Raw genomic sequence first — 15917 nt, forward strand, 5'->3', positions numbered from 1 at the left:
CTGGAAGACTATCAAAGTCCTTTGTTGATCTTGATAGATGGTTCCTTATGCATCTTCAGGGCTACCTCGTACCAGTACTAGCACAGTCAATGATCTTCATGTCATCTTTGCTCTACTTCATCCTGGTACTTTCTGTTTTTGCTGTTTCTCCTACACTATAGAAACACATGGATCTACTCTCAAGAAGGTAGTTTGGCATAAAAGGGAGGGTTAGGGAAGGTTGGGGTGTGACATTGGCCAAAGTGCTATACCCTAGGTGATAGTCCTTATCTCCAGAGGGGAGTCCCTCGACATGAGTCCTTCCCACATTAAACCACTCCTAGGGGGACTATTGGGTAGCAGCTGCACCTCCCTAGCCTCATTGGAAAGGGATCCCCCATGGGGAGCAGTGACAATTCCTGGCGAATCATCACAATAGTCGTAAGAAGTTCTCAATTATGTCTAACTAGTACACTGGAAACGTCTGCAGGTTGGATCCTATCACGCTCTTTCGAAGCATGGGACATTTTGATTCCACATGAAGTACATAGTAGAAACCAACATAGAAAATGTAACATCAAGTGTCAGTGGATAATCAGCATATGTTTGCATAAAACACATGTTAGAAGAGGCTTCAGACCTTTGGGGAACTTGAAAAAGTCAGCTTCGAGGTGGATAGCAAATGGGAGAAAGTAGCATAAGTCAGAGTCTTGATCCTCTAGAGTTCTTCCACCAAAACTCTTGTGCCTTCCTGGCCAGAGAGTTTTGCGTCAACGGCCTTCGATGTCCAGACGGCAGGCATATTGTGTATATGCAGTTTGCTATTTTTTAGTAATGTTATTCCTTGGATATGTAGCATGTACTTCGTGTCATGTGAGCATGACTGTACCTATGAGATATTGAGCTAAATCCCCAGACGTTTAATACATTGAAATATTCAGAACGCATGCGTAAAGCAACACACAGATGAGATCTTGAGTCATATGCGCCTTCACACTTAGGCTAGTCATGAGTCTTGGGTCACTTTGAGACATGAATCCAGTACAATGACGTCTACAAAAATAGTCATAGTTTATGCTGGTTTATAGAGAAAATGTCAAAAACAAAAATGTCGAAAAAAATAATGTTGAAAGAAAAATATAGAATGATTTTTTATTTTTTTTTATTTTTTTTTATTTTTTAATGGGGGGTTCCCCCACAACCCCTGTTTATTTTTAATAGCTAAACCCAAAAAAACATACAAATAAAAAAACATTTGATTTTTTTGTCGACTTTTTTTTCCACCTTTTTGTTTTCGACTTTTTGCAGTCAACATTATAACAGCACAGCGTTTATGCTTGCTTGATCGTCCAATGTAATCACAATGTAATCACAGGTAACATTTTGGAAAGCTTTAATGTAATGTAGTCACCCATCGCCCAGGATGAGGTAATGATGTGATACAGGCATGTATGGCCATTCACCTAGACTATCATTATGCTCTCTGGAGGGGCATTGGTGCATCAGGGCTTGACCAGTAATAGGATCCAGGAAACAGAGAAGACTGTGGCTCAGCTGGGGCAGGCGTTTACCTCACTAGTGTCTGCACTTTGTGGCCAAGGCTAAACACAGAGGGTCGAATTGGAGAAAGCACTTTCAAACCCAACTTCAAATTCATTTAGCTGATTTCGGGCATGGTGCCTATAAAACCAGAACATGGAAAAGTGTACAATAGGAACTTAAAGTCTGAAGTGTATTCTGTTACAAATGAAAAGCTTTCAAGGATCACTCTGAAGGTTTAATATTATTAAAAGGCCAAAACAAAGCCGTATTGTTAGATTCCCTCTCGTGCCCGCCATGCCTAAATAGTGTATTAAGCGTAACCATGCACCACATCACAGTTACTTTAACAACATCTCTTACACCCACTTTCTATGTCTAGTTAACACATCATTGAAATGTGCCCAATCCCCACAAGGAGACAGAAAGACCAGTTACTCAAGCCTCCCAGAGCCCCAGTGACTCAACCATACGCTGCCCTGTGGAACCGATTCCCAAAGGTTCCTCCAGCACTTTAGTCAATGGCTATTTGTAATTAATTTTACGAATTCAGTTATTGAAACAGAATAGACTTAGTTCCAATTGTTTTTGGGCGCATGGAGGCTTAGGAGCAGCTTTTTTTTAAAGTGAGAGAAAGGGGAGGCTGGAGTGGTCAAGCATTATGTCCAACCAAAGCCAGGGTTCGGAAATGTGACTAATTCAGTTAGTGTGAAAAATGATTGAATATGGTGAAAGAATAACAAACTAGAGTTCTTTGAGAAAATCATGGATACGTTCTTCCAAACTCTTCCGTGGATAAGCATCCCGAAACAGGCATTAGCTTCCAACAGTTAGTATTACACTATTCAGAAATTGACTACCAAAATACAGAAAACGTGTGCAGCGACACAAGTCCTGTAACATACGGTAACATATTATAACATCACAAATATTGCATCAATAAAGGCTTTACTGTATGCCACTGTGCCGTGATCCTAAAAGAAGCCAGAATCAAAGCTTTGCACACAGGGTGAGTCTCAGGGGACACCAATAAGCCTCCATTGCATGTGCCACTGATTGCAACATGTAAGTTGCTGCATGTGCCTGAAGCAGAGCGAGAGACTAGAACCCCAGCCATCAAGATATCACTTACACAATGAACCGATCTCCCAGGAGGCAATGAAATCCCTTAGTGGCAGTACAGCATCTTCTAACATTTGAAGGTATAATGTTGCATCTGCCTGTGTAACAGTTACCTGCTTCTGTCTGGAGGCGGGCCTTCTGCGTTGCCAGGTCACTTATCCCCCTTTGATTCTCCTCACTCTTAGACTTCACCTCACTCAGCTGATCCTCGAGTGCACGACACATTTTCTCTAGGTTAGCCTGAAAGCAAGTCACAAAGCTGGTCATTATTTGTCCTTCTGTCATGTTTAAGTGTACAATGTTTCCCTGTAGGAAGTGGTGAAATGTACCTTCACTTTAGAAACATTTTCCAAGTTACTTGTGAGGTCATCAATCTCCATCCGAAATTCACTCTTCTCCTTTTCCAGCTTCTGCTTGACGCGCTGCAAGCTATCGATTTGTTCGGCAAACTCGGTGGCGCCATCCGCGTGCTTCTTGCGGAGTGCTGCCATCGTGGCTTCGTGCTGCAGGGTGGCCTCTTCCAAATCCCGGCGCATCTTCTGAAACTCAGCTTCCCGCTTCTTGTTCAGTTCAATCTGGACAGAGGTGGCTCCACCAGCCTCCTCCAGGCGCTCACTGATCTCCTCAAGTTCGCGTGCAAAGTCAGACCTCTGCTTCTCTGCCTTTGCCCGGGCCGCCCGCTCAGCTTCCATCTCTTCCTCCAGCTCTTCCACGCGGGCCTAAAGGGAAGAGTAGCAGTCACTGATGATTGCGCCCTTTGTCTTTACAGATGTTCTTGTATAAAAACATGGTATAGGGTGTTTTCCTACCCAATACTTTCCTCTGAACCATAAATTGTATAGCAAAGTCACTGTGGGATGAGTACCATTTTCGGCCTTAAAATGTCTTCTCATATGCACACATTTGTTACAGTAAATGGTTTTAAGCCACTTAAATCCTGATGTCAGAAACAATTATAATATGTATTTTCATTTTAAGCTAACATTATATGGCAATCAAAATTAAAATATTGTTTACATTACATCTCAGTGGCTCTGTGAGGTTCCAGGTGATCTTACTATGTTCTTTCTATGGCACCAGTTTTAGTGCATGTGATCATCACAGTAATGTCCCTTTCATAACACGAGAATGGAGGGACGCAAAAATGCTCATTCACACGTTAAAATAGTGAGCACATTTGATTACAGAGACTTCCCCACAATACTGCTTAGGAATCTTAGTGGTAAAAATAAAGGCAGAAGAAGGCACCTCAGGAAATGAAGTATGTTTTCTATTTCAAGGAGGACCCTCTGACAACCCCTTAACATTGCTTCATATCTGGACCATGTGCAAGGCCATGCCACAGAACTCCAGAGCAGACCAGTAGGGCTGTTCTGGCCAGTCCCGGTCACATTTCCCTCCAATACCAGGTTTTTTAAGTGCCCCCATCCTCCTGATTCACAGCATCTAATGTGGAGACTGGCCTACCTCTCGCCTTACCCTCAGCTGGAGTTAACTCCAAGAGAGGACTACCTGTGAGCACCAGCGTCTTCTGGGCAAGGACTTCCTGTAACTGAAGACTTCCTGTGAGCCATAGTTTCTGTGTGCAATTACAATGCTTGCAGGGCAAAACAAACATCTGATACTTCAATCGAATCGGAAAACGAAAATGATGTTTCTCCCTAACATCTTTTTGTGATCCAGTGGCACTTCATGCCAGTCTTGTTTCACTGCCTCTTTCCTACATGCCCTCACCATAAGCCATCCAACCACACAATTTATCCTGGAGTGAGCACTCCTGTGGATATCACATTTATTGTAAAGCGTAGTAAAGCGTATGCACTTGATTCATAGTGTGCGGGCAGCAGTCTCTCAGTATATGTGCTGGGTATCTGGAATGCCATCCTGGTAGAGGATGCCTGCTCAGGGTGAGTTATGAATAAGTACCATGTCCAGTGCAGCTGCTTGCAGTTTTTCTATAGGCCTATGCCTCCTGGATAAGCGGCATCTAATGTATGTGGTGTTACATTGCTACTCAAAGAAGAACTCATACACCAGTGTTTTTGTTCTTTTTTTGACCTCCGTGAGTATTCATCCTTTCCCAAATAGATGCAGAGTACCAGATTCTCAAAGAATAGCGCAAATGAAAGAAGTGCAGGAATGTGCTGGTTTCATGTGTGCCACTTTCAGGACACAGGCCTTTAAAACAAACAAAAAACATTTCCATCCATCCATGTTTGGGGGGATGCAAATGCAAGTGTGACAGCCAGGGTTTAAACCGTGTCTATTACACTAAAAGACAAATTCATGACAGGGTCAGAAGTCATGATCTCCTCCTGCTCCTGTTCCTGTTCCAAATAGCCGCGGGGGATAACCCTAATTTCTGCGCATTTAAAATCATATCCTGCTTGTGAATTTGGGATTTGCTTTTAATGCCCAGAAACGCCCTCTAATATGTGCAAATACATAAAGAGATGCTAAAGGACTCGATGAAATGTGCAAAGAGTCGAACCTGCAGTTCTTTGATTTTCTTCTGAAGCTGATTATCAAGTGTCTGCTCGTCCTCAATCTTGCTTAGCAGCTGACTTATCTCAAAGTCCTTTCTGCAACAGAACCAAAAACAAGTCAAGTTAGTAAAACGAAACGAGTTTTGTGTAAAAAAAAAAGAACATGAATGCATCTGGCAGGCTATGTACTTCTTCAGCCTTTCATCCATCTGCTGCTTGTCATTTTCAAGATCCATAATGGTGTCCTGGGCCAACTTCAAGTCACCCTCGAGCTTTCTCTTTGACCTTTCATGGTCCATGCGAAGTTTCTTCTCCTGTTCCAGGGAGCCTTCCAGCTACAGGAAGACAACACATCTATTGTCAATGTCCCCATTGATTGAGACGACCCATTGTATTTACATTTCTCCCCGGGATAAAGATACATACGTCGTCTACTTGCTGTTCCAGCTTTGACTTAATCTTGGTCAGCGAGTTGACTTTGTCTTCTTCGGCTTGGAGGTCATCCAGAGCTTGCTGGTGGGCCTCTTGAAGAGCTTTCTTTTCCTTGGTCAATTTCACAATAGTTTCATCCAGACCTGCCATTTCTTCGGTGAGATTTTTCACCTGGGAGAAAAAGTGACGATTAGTGAATTATTTATTTACAGTGATCAGCTCATTCATATTCTTTTAATGAATTCAACTCTTCAGTAGAGGTGACGCGCGCTCTCTCTAAAGAACCGCTCTGTAAGATATCATTGAATGAATGTTAACTGAATCCTCATGAAAAATATTATGGCCGCTGTATATTAGAGACTTTCAGAAAGTCACTGAATACTTTCCTTGACAGTAAAACAGGTACATTTCCATGTATCCTATCACCATATTGCTCCTTCCCCTCTGCACGTTACTCACTATTCCCAATACTATACACTACAAATCTGAGCGTTTTAATCATAAACCATCCCTTTCTCCCTCTACTCTTGACTTCTCTCTGTCTAGCTGCTGCTACCTCCTTCCCTTCGTTTTACTGACTTCCAATTCTCAGACGTTGTCCGCCACTGCATCCACTCAAGTCTGTCTCTCTCTCTCTCTATTCATCCTTCCTTCTTCCATTCCTTTGCCTCTGAACCTTGCAGTGCATGCCTTTCTCTCCATCTAGCCCTATGCTTCTCATTCTTCCCAGGGCAATAGGGCCTTTTTTGGGTCCTCAGTAAGAGGGTGGTGCACCATGATGAGGATGGGCAGCCTACATCTTCTGACTGGCCTGGAATGAAGCACAAAGGAAGTGACTGCCCAGCCCTCCCCAGAATATGTTGTAACACACCAGAGTGATGCTCGAGTGGTCTGTGATGCTGTTGCTGGACTCGTCCATCATCCTGTTTCTATGGGGGAGCTGCTGCTGCTGTTACTTAGGATTTGTGAGGAGGACAATTCACACATAGGTGTGAGAGATGAGGCTGCACTGATGAAGCTCAGCTCTGAGAAAGCCCTAGACAGAGCCCTTTCCTGTCTGTGTGTATGGCAGCTGTGGAAACACGGTGCCGTGATGTGAACGCCACGCGCACCTATTTCATTGTACACCACTGTGAAATGCTCGGTTTAGATTAAACTGTTGTGTCCAATAGCTGCCAATGGACTTATAAGCAACACAATGGCTATACAGCCATGGCGACAGTGGTGTCGCTGGGGGGGGGCCTGTGAGGGCGAGGGCCCCCCCTGTGAAACCCTGTGCCCCCCCTTGTGCCTCCCCTACCTAAGATGAGCAGTGATCATGTTCTCCCTTTACTTTTGTCTGTGCCCCCCTACTTTTGTCTTTGGCCCCCTCTGTGCCCCTCCCATAACAGGGAGTGTGTGCTGAAGGTGGGCGTTTTCTGGGTGACTACAGGACTACACATCGGGAGTAAACCTCGAGCGCACACCTTGTTCTCAGTGGCATGCTTCTCCTTTTCCACTTTGGCCAGTGTCAGCTCGAGGTCATCGATGTCCTTCTTGAGCTCGGAGCACTCGTCCTCGAGTTTCCTCTTCTTGGCGGTCAGCTCAGCGTTGGACTCTTCCTCGTCCTCCAGCCTTTCATTGAGCTCCTTGATCTTGGCCTCCAACTGGATTTTGCTTTTAATCAACTGGTCGCATCTCTCCTCCGCATCTGTCAAGTTTTCTGTTTCCTTAAGGAGGAAAAATTAGGCATAAGTTTTACTCAGGTGCGGCTGAAAAGACTACTTCCAATATCATGTGCATACATAAAACATGCAATCATTTAAATTCTTGCATTTCTCACGTGCATTAAGATTGTACTTTGGTTATGAAATGAGTTTTTCGTACGTACGCTTTCCTTGGGAAGCGAGACTCCACGAGGCTGCACTGGCGTACAAGAGATTCTAGGTCTAATAGTCACCTGTCTGAGGTCGCTCTGGAGTGGCACTGCTGTTGGCGGGCTTCTGTGGGTGGCGTTTTGTGGGCAGCACAGTAAACACGGTCCACAGAACCACAGCGGTATCAACTATTCCCTGACTGGGCATTTATATGAGCGAGTAACATACATACATACACGCTCTGAAGTGCAAGCACTGGGCTAAAGTCGCAACTTCAGAAAATCCCCCCTTAGGTAGTAACAGGCACCCCGATGAGGGTCTAAGTAAAAGAAAGTGTATGAATCACTGCTATTCATGGGAGCCCCCAGTAAAATCGTCAGTCCTTAAACTTGCTGAAAAATGTACCTAAGCTAGAACCATTGCTCCCCCCCCTCACTTATTTCGGAGATAGTCAGACAGCGACCACTACTAATGACAGAAAGTGTGTTCATGTTGCCACTGTCAAACCTCTTTATTGTATGTTTATTGTTTGGTGCCTTGTTGCCCAACCTTTGTTCAGAATTAGGACATTGGAATGAGTGGCTTCCCATTGAAAACAACCTAGAGGCATTACACTACATTAGCCGGTGTCCGGCCACTGCCTCAACAGGTCAATGTCCGAATAATCCATGCGCTCAGTCCCTGCCTCCACTTTTCCCTGCAGGATTTTCCGCCTACACATGGACAACCCAACCCTGTGCAGACCAACATATTGCGCCGGATGCGGCCAGCCACGTCCTCGTGGCACAAGCTATTATTGAGGCGCCACAGCAAATCATACAAATAGTAACTGACACATCTCCTTATTATCCAAACTAAATAATATAGCCTGCAATATAGCCTTTGCCACATCCAAGCGGTTAACCCCTGCCTCACCAGGATACAGAGGGGCTTGGACTATGGACTCTGCTGTTGGCAATGAAGTGGGGGTGGCGGTGACACTGAAAGCCTCACCCTCCTACACCCAGAGTACTTGCTGCTTCATTGCATCAGGTGCTGCGGGCGTGGGAAGCTGGGGTAGACCAGAGTGACGTCAGACCCCTAGTACTGCGTTGCGCTAGCCAATGTGCCAAGATACTAGAGTTTCCCGCTTCTGCCATCCTCAGCTCCTTCTGTAACACAATAACAGTTGAGGAAGCAGAAGTGGGTGACAGGGGGAGCAGCCTCCTCTCCCTTGCCATCTTTTCAACTCTTGCATGGGCTCGCATGGGAACCGTTTGCTCCTAAATCCACCCTCGGCTCTTGCTGTAGCGGGACACCAGTTACTTGAGTATCTCGCATGTGCGGCCCAGCTGTTATCTTCATCTACCTTCGGCAGCTGCGTGTGGCGGCAAACAGAAGATGCAGGGTGTTGTAAATTAGTTTTGGTGTCTCCTGGCACATGATTTCTTTATGATAACAATGCGTTGAATGTTCAAATATGTTAATAGTCCTCCGCATTGGAATCTACTGGTATTATGTATCTCTTCCCTTGGTTCTTGGTGGCCTCCTTCAGTTTAGACCACCAGCGCAGCAGGGATTTGATGCCATATTCGCCACTGCTCAGAACTCTACGGCTATGTTGATAAATATGCACTGTTTTACAGTTATGAAGATACGCCAGACCTTCCAAAAAATGTGCAGGCAATACACAACCAATGAACCACCACTGGGGGCATAGAAAGACAGATTATTATGCACACACCAAACATGTAAAGGGGGTGAAGGAGGAATGGTGTCATCAACGAGAATCTCATTTTCTTAACACTTTTCAAAAACATGTTGGGCCTCATTACGACCCTGGCGGAAATCGCGGTGCAAAATGCACCATGGAGCACGGCGGAAAGCTGCCGATAGCGCCATGGGGGTTGGCGGATTTTCCGCCCCATTCCGACCTTGGCGGGGCGGTAAATCCCCATCCCCCATTTTACCCTTCCCCATTCCCATTTTTGCCCCATAGGGTATAATGGGAGTGGGGAAGGCGTTAATTATGCCACCGTAAAATACGGTGGCGTAATTAACAACAAGGTCCCGTAGCGCCATGGATTTCTCCGCCCGGAAAAACCAGGCGGAAAACGCTCCATGGCGCTACGGGAACTCGTAGTAGGGCGGACGGGTCCGCCGCGAATAACGCTGGCGTAAACCCACTCCGCCAGGGTCGTAATGAGGCCCGTAGTCTATATTGTGATGGCTTTCATTGGACGAAGAAAGACATTGAAAAGGCAGCACTAGAGGAACAATTACATTCTTGTGTTGTTAAGTAAAGGTTTGGCCAAATAGAAACAAACATCAAACATATACAAATAATTTTTGAAAACAGCATGCTTGCCTTTTCGGTAGAAAACAGTACAAAAAATACAGGATTCGTTTATATAACCAATGTAACTTTCAGAAGTTTTCTTTGTCAAAATCAGTTCACAATAAGTTCAGGTGTTCGTGAATCCCAGTCAAAACACATCTTCGTCCCTGCCCAGGCCACCCCATCATGTCCCAGATGTGAGAATACTGGTGAGGCTAAAGATCCAGTCACGTGGATGAGCATTTTCCCAAATATTACCACAAAAGTCCAAATAAAACCAACAACCAAGACCCATCTGGAAGCACTTACAGACTGCACTTGAAGCTGCAGGTCGTTCTTTTCCTGGAGAAGTTTGACCATTTTTTCCTCCAGCTCTTTCCGTCTGGCCTCTGACTTAGCCAGGCTCTCCTTGGTCTTGGTAAACTCTTCCTTCATGTTGGCCATCTCCTTCTCGGTCTCTGCACTCCTCAGCAGAGGCTTTATCTTGAAGAACAGCTTCATCCAGGACCAGTGTTTGACGTTCATAAATGAGCGGATGTTGTACTGAAGGCAGTAAATGGCATCCCTGAAAAGAAAGCAGTTTGTTACAAACTAGGCAAGAAACATTTGTCCCGGTTGGGCAAATTGTCGTACTGTATGTATGCCAATCATAGGTTCATGCAATAAAATCTGTGATTAGATCCATACATACGTAATAAAGACACAGCTATTGTTAAACATCATTTCTAGTTCATATTAAATCCACCTATTCAGACGACTACTATTTTCCCAAAAATTAACCAATGGGAATGTTAACTTAGGCTCTAAGTGAAAGTCTCTTATAGCATAGAGAATTTCATATATGTTGACTTAGACTTTTCAAAGGTATCTATGGGTGCCCAAAGTATGTTTTTGTCATTGATTTGCCACAGAAAGGTATTCAATTTCACAGGAAAGTCGCCAGGTAGTCAAGGAAGTTTAAACACACAAATTAAATAAAGGATATCAAATATTTTGTGGGTGATGGGTGTGGGTGATGAGTCCACGAAGCAGAGTGGCCAAGGAAAGAGTTAAATCAAGGCAAACCCTCTTTCATTCGTCCCATTTTCTGCTCCGTCTCAAAGAAAAGTAAACGCCACCTGAAAATATGCTTTGGTGTTAACTAATGGATTTCCATGGAGTTCGCCTAGTCGTGACCAGGTGTCAACTGAGGTGGATTCCATAGGTGTTCCTTCGTATTAGACACCTGCATGAAAATCTCATGCAGGCGTGCCATTAGGTGCACTGACAAGAAAGAATAGGACGGTGCAGTGGGTTCATAGTGATAATGTCGAATTCCAAAAAGTCGAATACAAAAATGTCGAAAAAAAATAATTTCGAATGTTTATTTATTTATTTTTTTAATGGGGGGGGTTGCCCCCCGTTTATTTTTACTACCCAAACCCAAAAAAAATACAAATTAAAAAAAAACACATGAAATTTTTTTTTTCGACATTTTTTTTTCGACATTTTTGTTTTCGACTTTTTTGCAATCGACATTATGACTGCACACCGGTATCGTAGATCCACTCCTTGCCCTTCTTCCATCTCGTCACTCCTGCAAAATGGAGCAGACTAGTAAATGGCGGCGTACAAGCATTATGCTTTGCTTTTACGCTTCTATTTCACGGTCCGCCCCATGTAAAATGAGGGTGTGAGTACACAATGAAGGATGGGATCCTAACAACGGGGGGAGAAAACATCACAAGACTCCAGATAAAAGGATAGTTGTATAGCATGTAATGTAAGAAATGCAGCAGAACACGAGACATCAATCGATGCTTAAGTTGAGACCACATCTTGCAGCAAGTAATAGGGACTGCTGAATTAGAGACTGAGATGTGAGTTACCAGAGGTGACGCAATTAGAAACCTAACATGTTAGCACGTATGGCTTTCATGAAATCACCGTCCTATAAAGATTTTGCTGCTCTCTAATTTTGGTAGATTATATTTGTTAAAATGCACCAAATGAATTGGTTTTGAAACTATACTGAGTCAGGCAATACCACTGGCTTATAGAAGTGGAACAGGAATAAGCAGCATTAGAGTTACCTTTAGATGACAGACAAAAATGATGATGCTTAACAAAAATTGACAAATGATGTACAGAACTACCTGTCTATCAATGATGCTGGAACCAAGGGATGAAATGCACACTACGAAGAAATGTTGGCACCATAGAAGCCAGGAGGACCTTATACTGAGTGAGGAGAGAGGAGCTAAACAAATGGATAGTATTTGGGCTCAGCTTAATAAGCGGGAAGAGTGTATGAATATTCATGAATGGAATAAGGGACAGTCTTGGTCAGCATCACCAGGGCGGTTGTGAGACGGTTATGTGTGGAGGGTTGACCATGAGGCTGTTTAAAATTGAAAGTACAGGGTCCTCCTGTTACCAAAAAGAGAGGAAAAAAAGGAATCTGATCATACCATTTCTTGATGGATTTCAATCATAAAAGAAGGGCTGATGCAGAGGAGGAGAATACTTCCAAAAGAATTTGAATAATTCCAAAAATGGGTCTCCTTGGATAAAAGCAAGCCGTGGACAAGTTTTAGAGGGAACATGCAAACTTATAGAAAATTAACAAGAGATTGGGGCATATGTCAAGAACATTTACTCAGTGAGGAAGGCAGAGTTATAATCAGGTGACAAAGAAGATGGGTGTGACTCGAGAACGTGGACAGTGTATTGTTACAGTTAAGGTGAGTTAAAGCCTTATGGAGATATTAACTGAATATAATTTGGCAAAGTAATTTGTAGAAAAAAGGAAGTTATTAAACAGGAAGGACACAGAGGAGGGCTGGCAGACAGTGGTTGTCAGAGGTACAGAAAATACAGGTGTCTGCCATTGAGGAGATACGCATTTGCAGTACCAAATGCAGAGAGAGGAAATGTTATGAGCAAAATAATAAAGAAATGGGAGATAATGAGGCATAGAAGATATAGGCCGAGGACTCAGTACAGGTGGGGCTGTGGCTGGCACAAAGTGCAAACATAGCCAGCCTCATTCATACAAGGAAAGGAGGTGTCACGAGCAGAAAAGAAGAATATGAGCAGGACAGCCTGGAGGATGCCAGAGAAGAACGATACCCAGTAGGTGAAAGAGTACTGGGCATTAGAAGGAGGGCAAAGGATGGAACCCAAGGACCGCTCAAAGTACTGCAGCATGCTGACCTCACAACAACCGAACACGGAATATCCATAAGGGGGGGTGTGCCAGGGACCATGGACCCGAAGGAAGGGACGATGAATGGAAGATGCAAAATATGCAGGCTGCAAAAGAGCAGCTTGGAGGACGTTAAAACAATGCAAGGATTTGAAGGAACAGAAGGCAAAAGGCCTGAAGAAGTAGAAGGTAGTATACATTTTTTAAATCAAACATTGTACAAAGCAGGAGTACATTATCTGGATGACGAGGAAGGGGACTTAATATGATGAGTGCAAAGTAAGTGTCGAGTGGCCCGCGACGCATACAATACAGACACAGCTCTGAACAACCACGAGGAACGTTGCGTCTTCCGCGTCTTTAATTTCTAGATAAATTGAACAAAGGCTGCCACATGGTGGAAATAAAAACAACTGAAAATGATCATTCACCATAGCAGTGACAATCACATATTTCCTTACATATTTCCTTGTATTTCCTTAATATGACTCAGCACACATTGTGAGCAGGAACTCAGGGTGGATCCTTGAAAATACATTCCTTATGGCCATGCACAAATTTAGGAACAAATACATATGCTGGTGTGTGACGCAACACATTTGATTTGTAAATTAAACTGAGGTAGTTGGATTAAAACTAGACCTATTTGATATCAAGGTTTGCTCTGCGTCACCTCACCAACAAGGACCAGTAAGGCCAAAGTGTACAAGAGTGAAAGTGGTCTATCAATTCAGGCTAGGCTGCTCTCTTGTGATCGGGGGAGATGAACGTTGGTTAGAGCCCCTTTTAAATGGCAAAGACAAGGTAGATATGATGGAATGCAATATGACAAGCATTGGTTTAAGAATCTGTCAGTCACTGTTTGATTTTCTCAAGGTTTATAAACAATCGCTGTCTTGGCAGATGTTAACTTGAAACTTTGTGAATCACAGACTTGAGGCTTTGCCAGTAGATACCTATAAGGGGCGCCTGAGCTGGCAATCTTAGATTAAGTAAACAGTTTGTTTGTAAAGTGCCTCGTAAGAGAGTCCAGATTAGAAATGATACAACGTTATTCACAGTTCATGATGGAAAATCTCCCTGTCAAAAACTTAATAAAAGATTTTGTACCAAGCAAAGAGAGGAATCAGAAGGCAAAACAGCTTTACAGTCGCTCAGTAAATTAGGTGCTTTGAATAAATCTGAAGGGCCCAACTACATGTAGATATATATGAAGGGGCATGGAGAGGGCCAGCTTTAGAGGGTGTTATAAGAAAAAAAGAAGGAAATTATGTATGATGATAAAATGTCAGTGTGAATTGTGCTACATTAAATGAATTACTTTTAGAGAAACTGTATTAGGAGAAAGAGCATAGTGAGAAAATAACTTCTTCCAAAAATGCCATTTGGTTTCAATCTGTTCAAAAATAAAATGGGACGATAAGAGATTGTGTGACTTTACCATGAAATAATAAATAAAATGTCCGAAAAGACATTGGAGATATCAAATTCAAAGACTCAAGTGATAGCAAGAGACTTACATAAGGGGCGTGGTTGATAAAGTACTTTGGTGGATACGCTGGCATAAACTGTATTTTCAGTTTGATGAAGTGCAATAAAGAAACATATGATGAACAATGCAGATGGGATCTGATGAGAGGGAAATGAGAAATTATTTTTAACTAATCAAGAAGAAGAACCTGTTCAGTGGATTGTCATAGAAGAGAGCTGTAAGTCATTTATGTTAACTAAGGAGCAAGCCTTTGAAAAATAAAGCTGATGTGTTGGAATGGTATAAGGTAGCCTGCAGCTAGAGATTATGCGCAAGTAGGCCAAGTCTGGCATCTAGCAGAGTGTGTAGTGCCACAAAAGGACATGGAAACGCAGAAGGTGGACAGAGGAGCAAAACACACACCAAAAGGTAACTAAGGGACAGGATTCCTAGAGAATTCCATGCGCTCAACCTCACAACATATAATCAAGCGGAGTGGACTGTGTGGACATGCTCATGTTGATTGGACGAATTACACTGTGCTGCTGAGAGTCATTTTGGCACCGCCAGCATTGAGAATGAAGGTGGGGATTGGTCAGTTGGCTATCAGGCTGCAGATCACAATAGATGTCAATCAGCCATGAAGAGCCAATAAAGATATTTGGATTGACTTCATAGGGTGATAAGCCTCTTCCAATAGAGTAATAAAAGTGTCAACAAAGAAACAGATCAGTACAATGAAACTTAGCTCAGTCAATATCGTGTATACGTTTACAGTAAACGTATAGTAAAAGTCCTCTGATTACATGGAGAACTCCCCAATATTACAACATACGAATTATAGTCGTTCAAATATGATATGCAATTTTAAATCGCCAACACATAAAATTAATTGCAACAATAGGATTGTAATATGATGAATATTACTGATCAACAGGGGCCCTCGGCGCATTGTGGTTGTAGACCACCATCAAGAGCTTATATATCCTCCCCAATCTTGTTCTCTTTTATGCCTTATTTTTCTTTCCGTTTCCCCCCTCCCATACCCTAACATCTTTACATGTTGAAATAAGATGTACCCTATTGGAAGAAACATCGGCTTACTTCAGAGTGTATAACCCAACTGCTTTATATTATTATCCCGATGAGTACATTTCTGGAGTATGTAAGTATGTCAAGTCTATGTGTGAAATGTACCCTCATGCTAAAGTCAACTAAGTGGTCCATTTCAAAATACCATTCCACTGTGGTGGAGCAGAGCTTTGAGTATAGGTCTAAGATTTGCATAGTGTAAGTTATCAGCAGTAGATGCATTTATCTTGGGGTTAGAGAACATTTCTCTGCAACCCAATTTACAGTTAACCTTCGGGCTTGAGGACAAAGCAAAGGCCCATGTTAATCCAAAGCTTGTGAGACCAAGGATGTATTTATTTACCTAGGAATGTTTGCATGGTGGTAAATTACTGGACTTTCAATGTACCTAACTTGTATCTTATGTCATCTTATGTTGATTTATACCAGGCACCTC

The 15917-nt window shown here is 43.1% G+C and overlaps 1 protein-coding gene across 1 annotated transcript in view; it reads right to left on the minus strand.

The window, feature by feature from the left end:
• The window catches only part of LOC138582826 (myosin-3), a 78213-nt gene that overhangs the window by 22676 nt on the left and 39620 nt on the right, over positions 1–15917 (minus strand). Inside the window, exons 21-27 of the mRNA XM_069654490.1 lie at positions 10041–10296; positions 7025–7267; positions 5553–5729; positions 5316–5461; positions 5132–5222; positions 2970–3359; positions 2754–2880 (exon numbers count right to left, since the gene is read on the minus strand). Of these exons, the coding sequence (XP_069510591.1) occupies positions 2754–2880; positions 2970–3359; positions 5132–5222; positions 5316–5461; positions 5553–5729; positions 7025–7267; positions 10041–10296 (1430 nt within the window). The remainder of the gene's footprint in view (positions 1–2753; positions 2881–2969; positions 3360–5131; positions 5223–5315; positions 5462–5552; positions 5730–7024; positions 7268–10040; positions 10297–15917) is intronic.

Source organism: Ambystoma mexicanum, chromosome 3q (genome assembly GCF_040938575.1).
Source record: "Ambystoma mexicanum isolate Mex_15411 chromosome 3q, UKY_AmexF1_1, whole genome shotgun sequence".
Lineage (NCBI taxonomy): Eukaryota > Metazoa > Chordata > Amphibia > Caudata > Ambystomatidae > Ambystoma > Ambystoma mexicanum.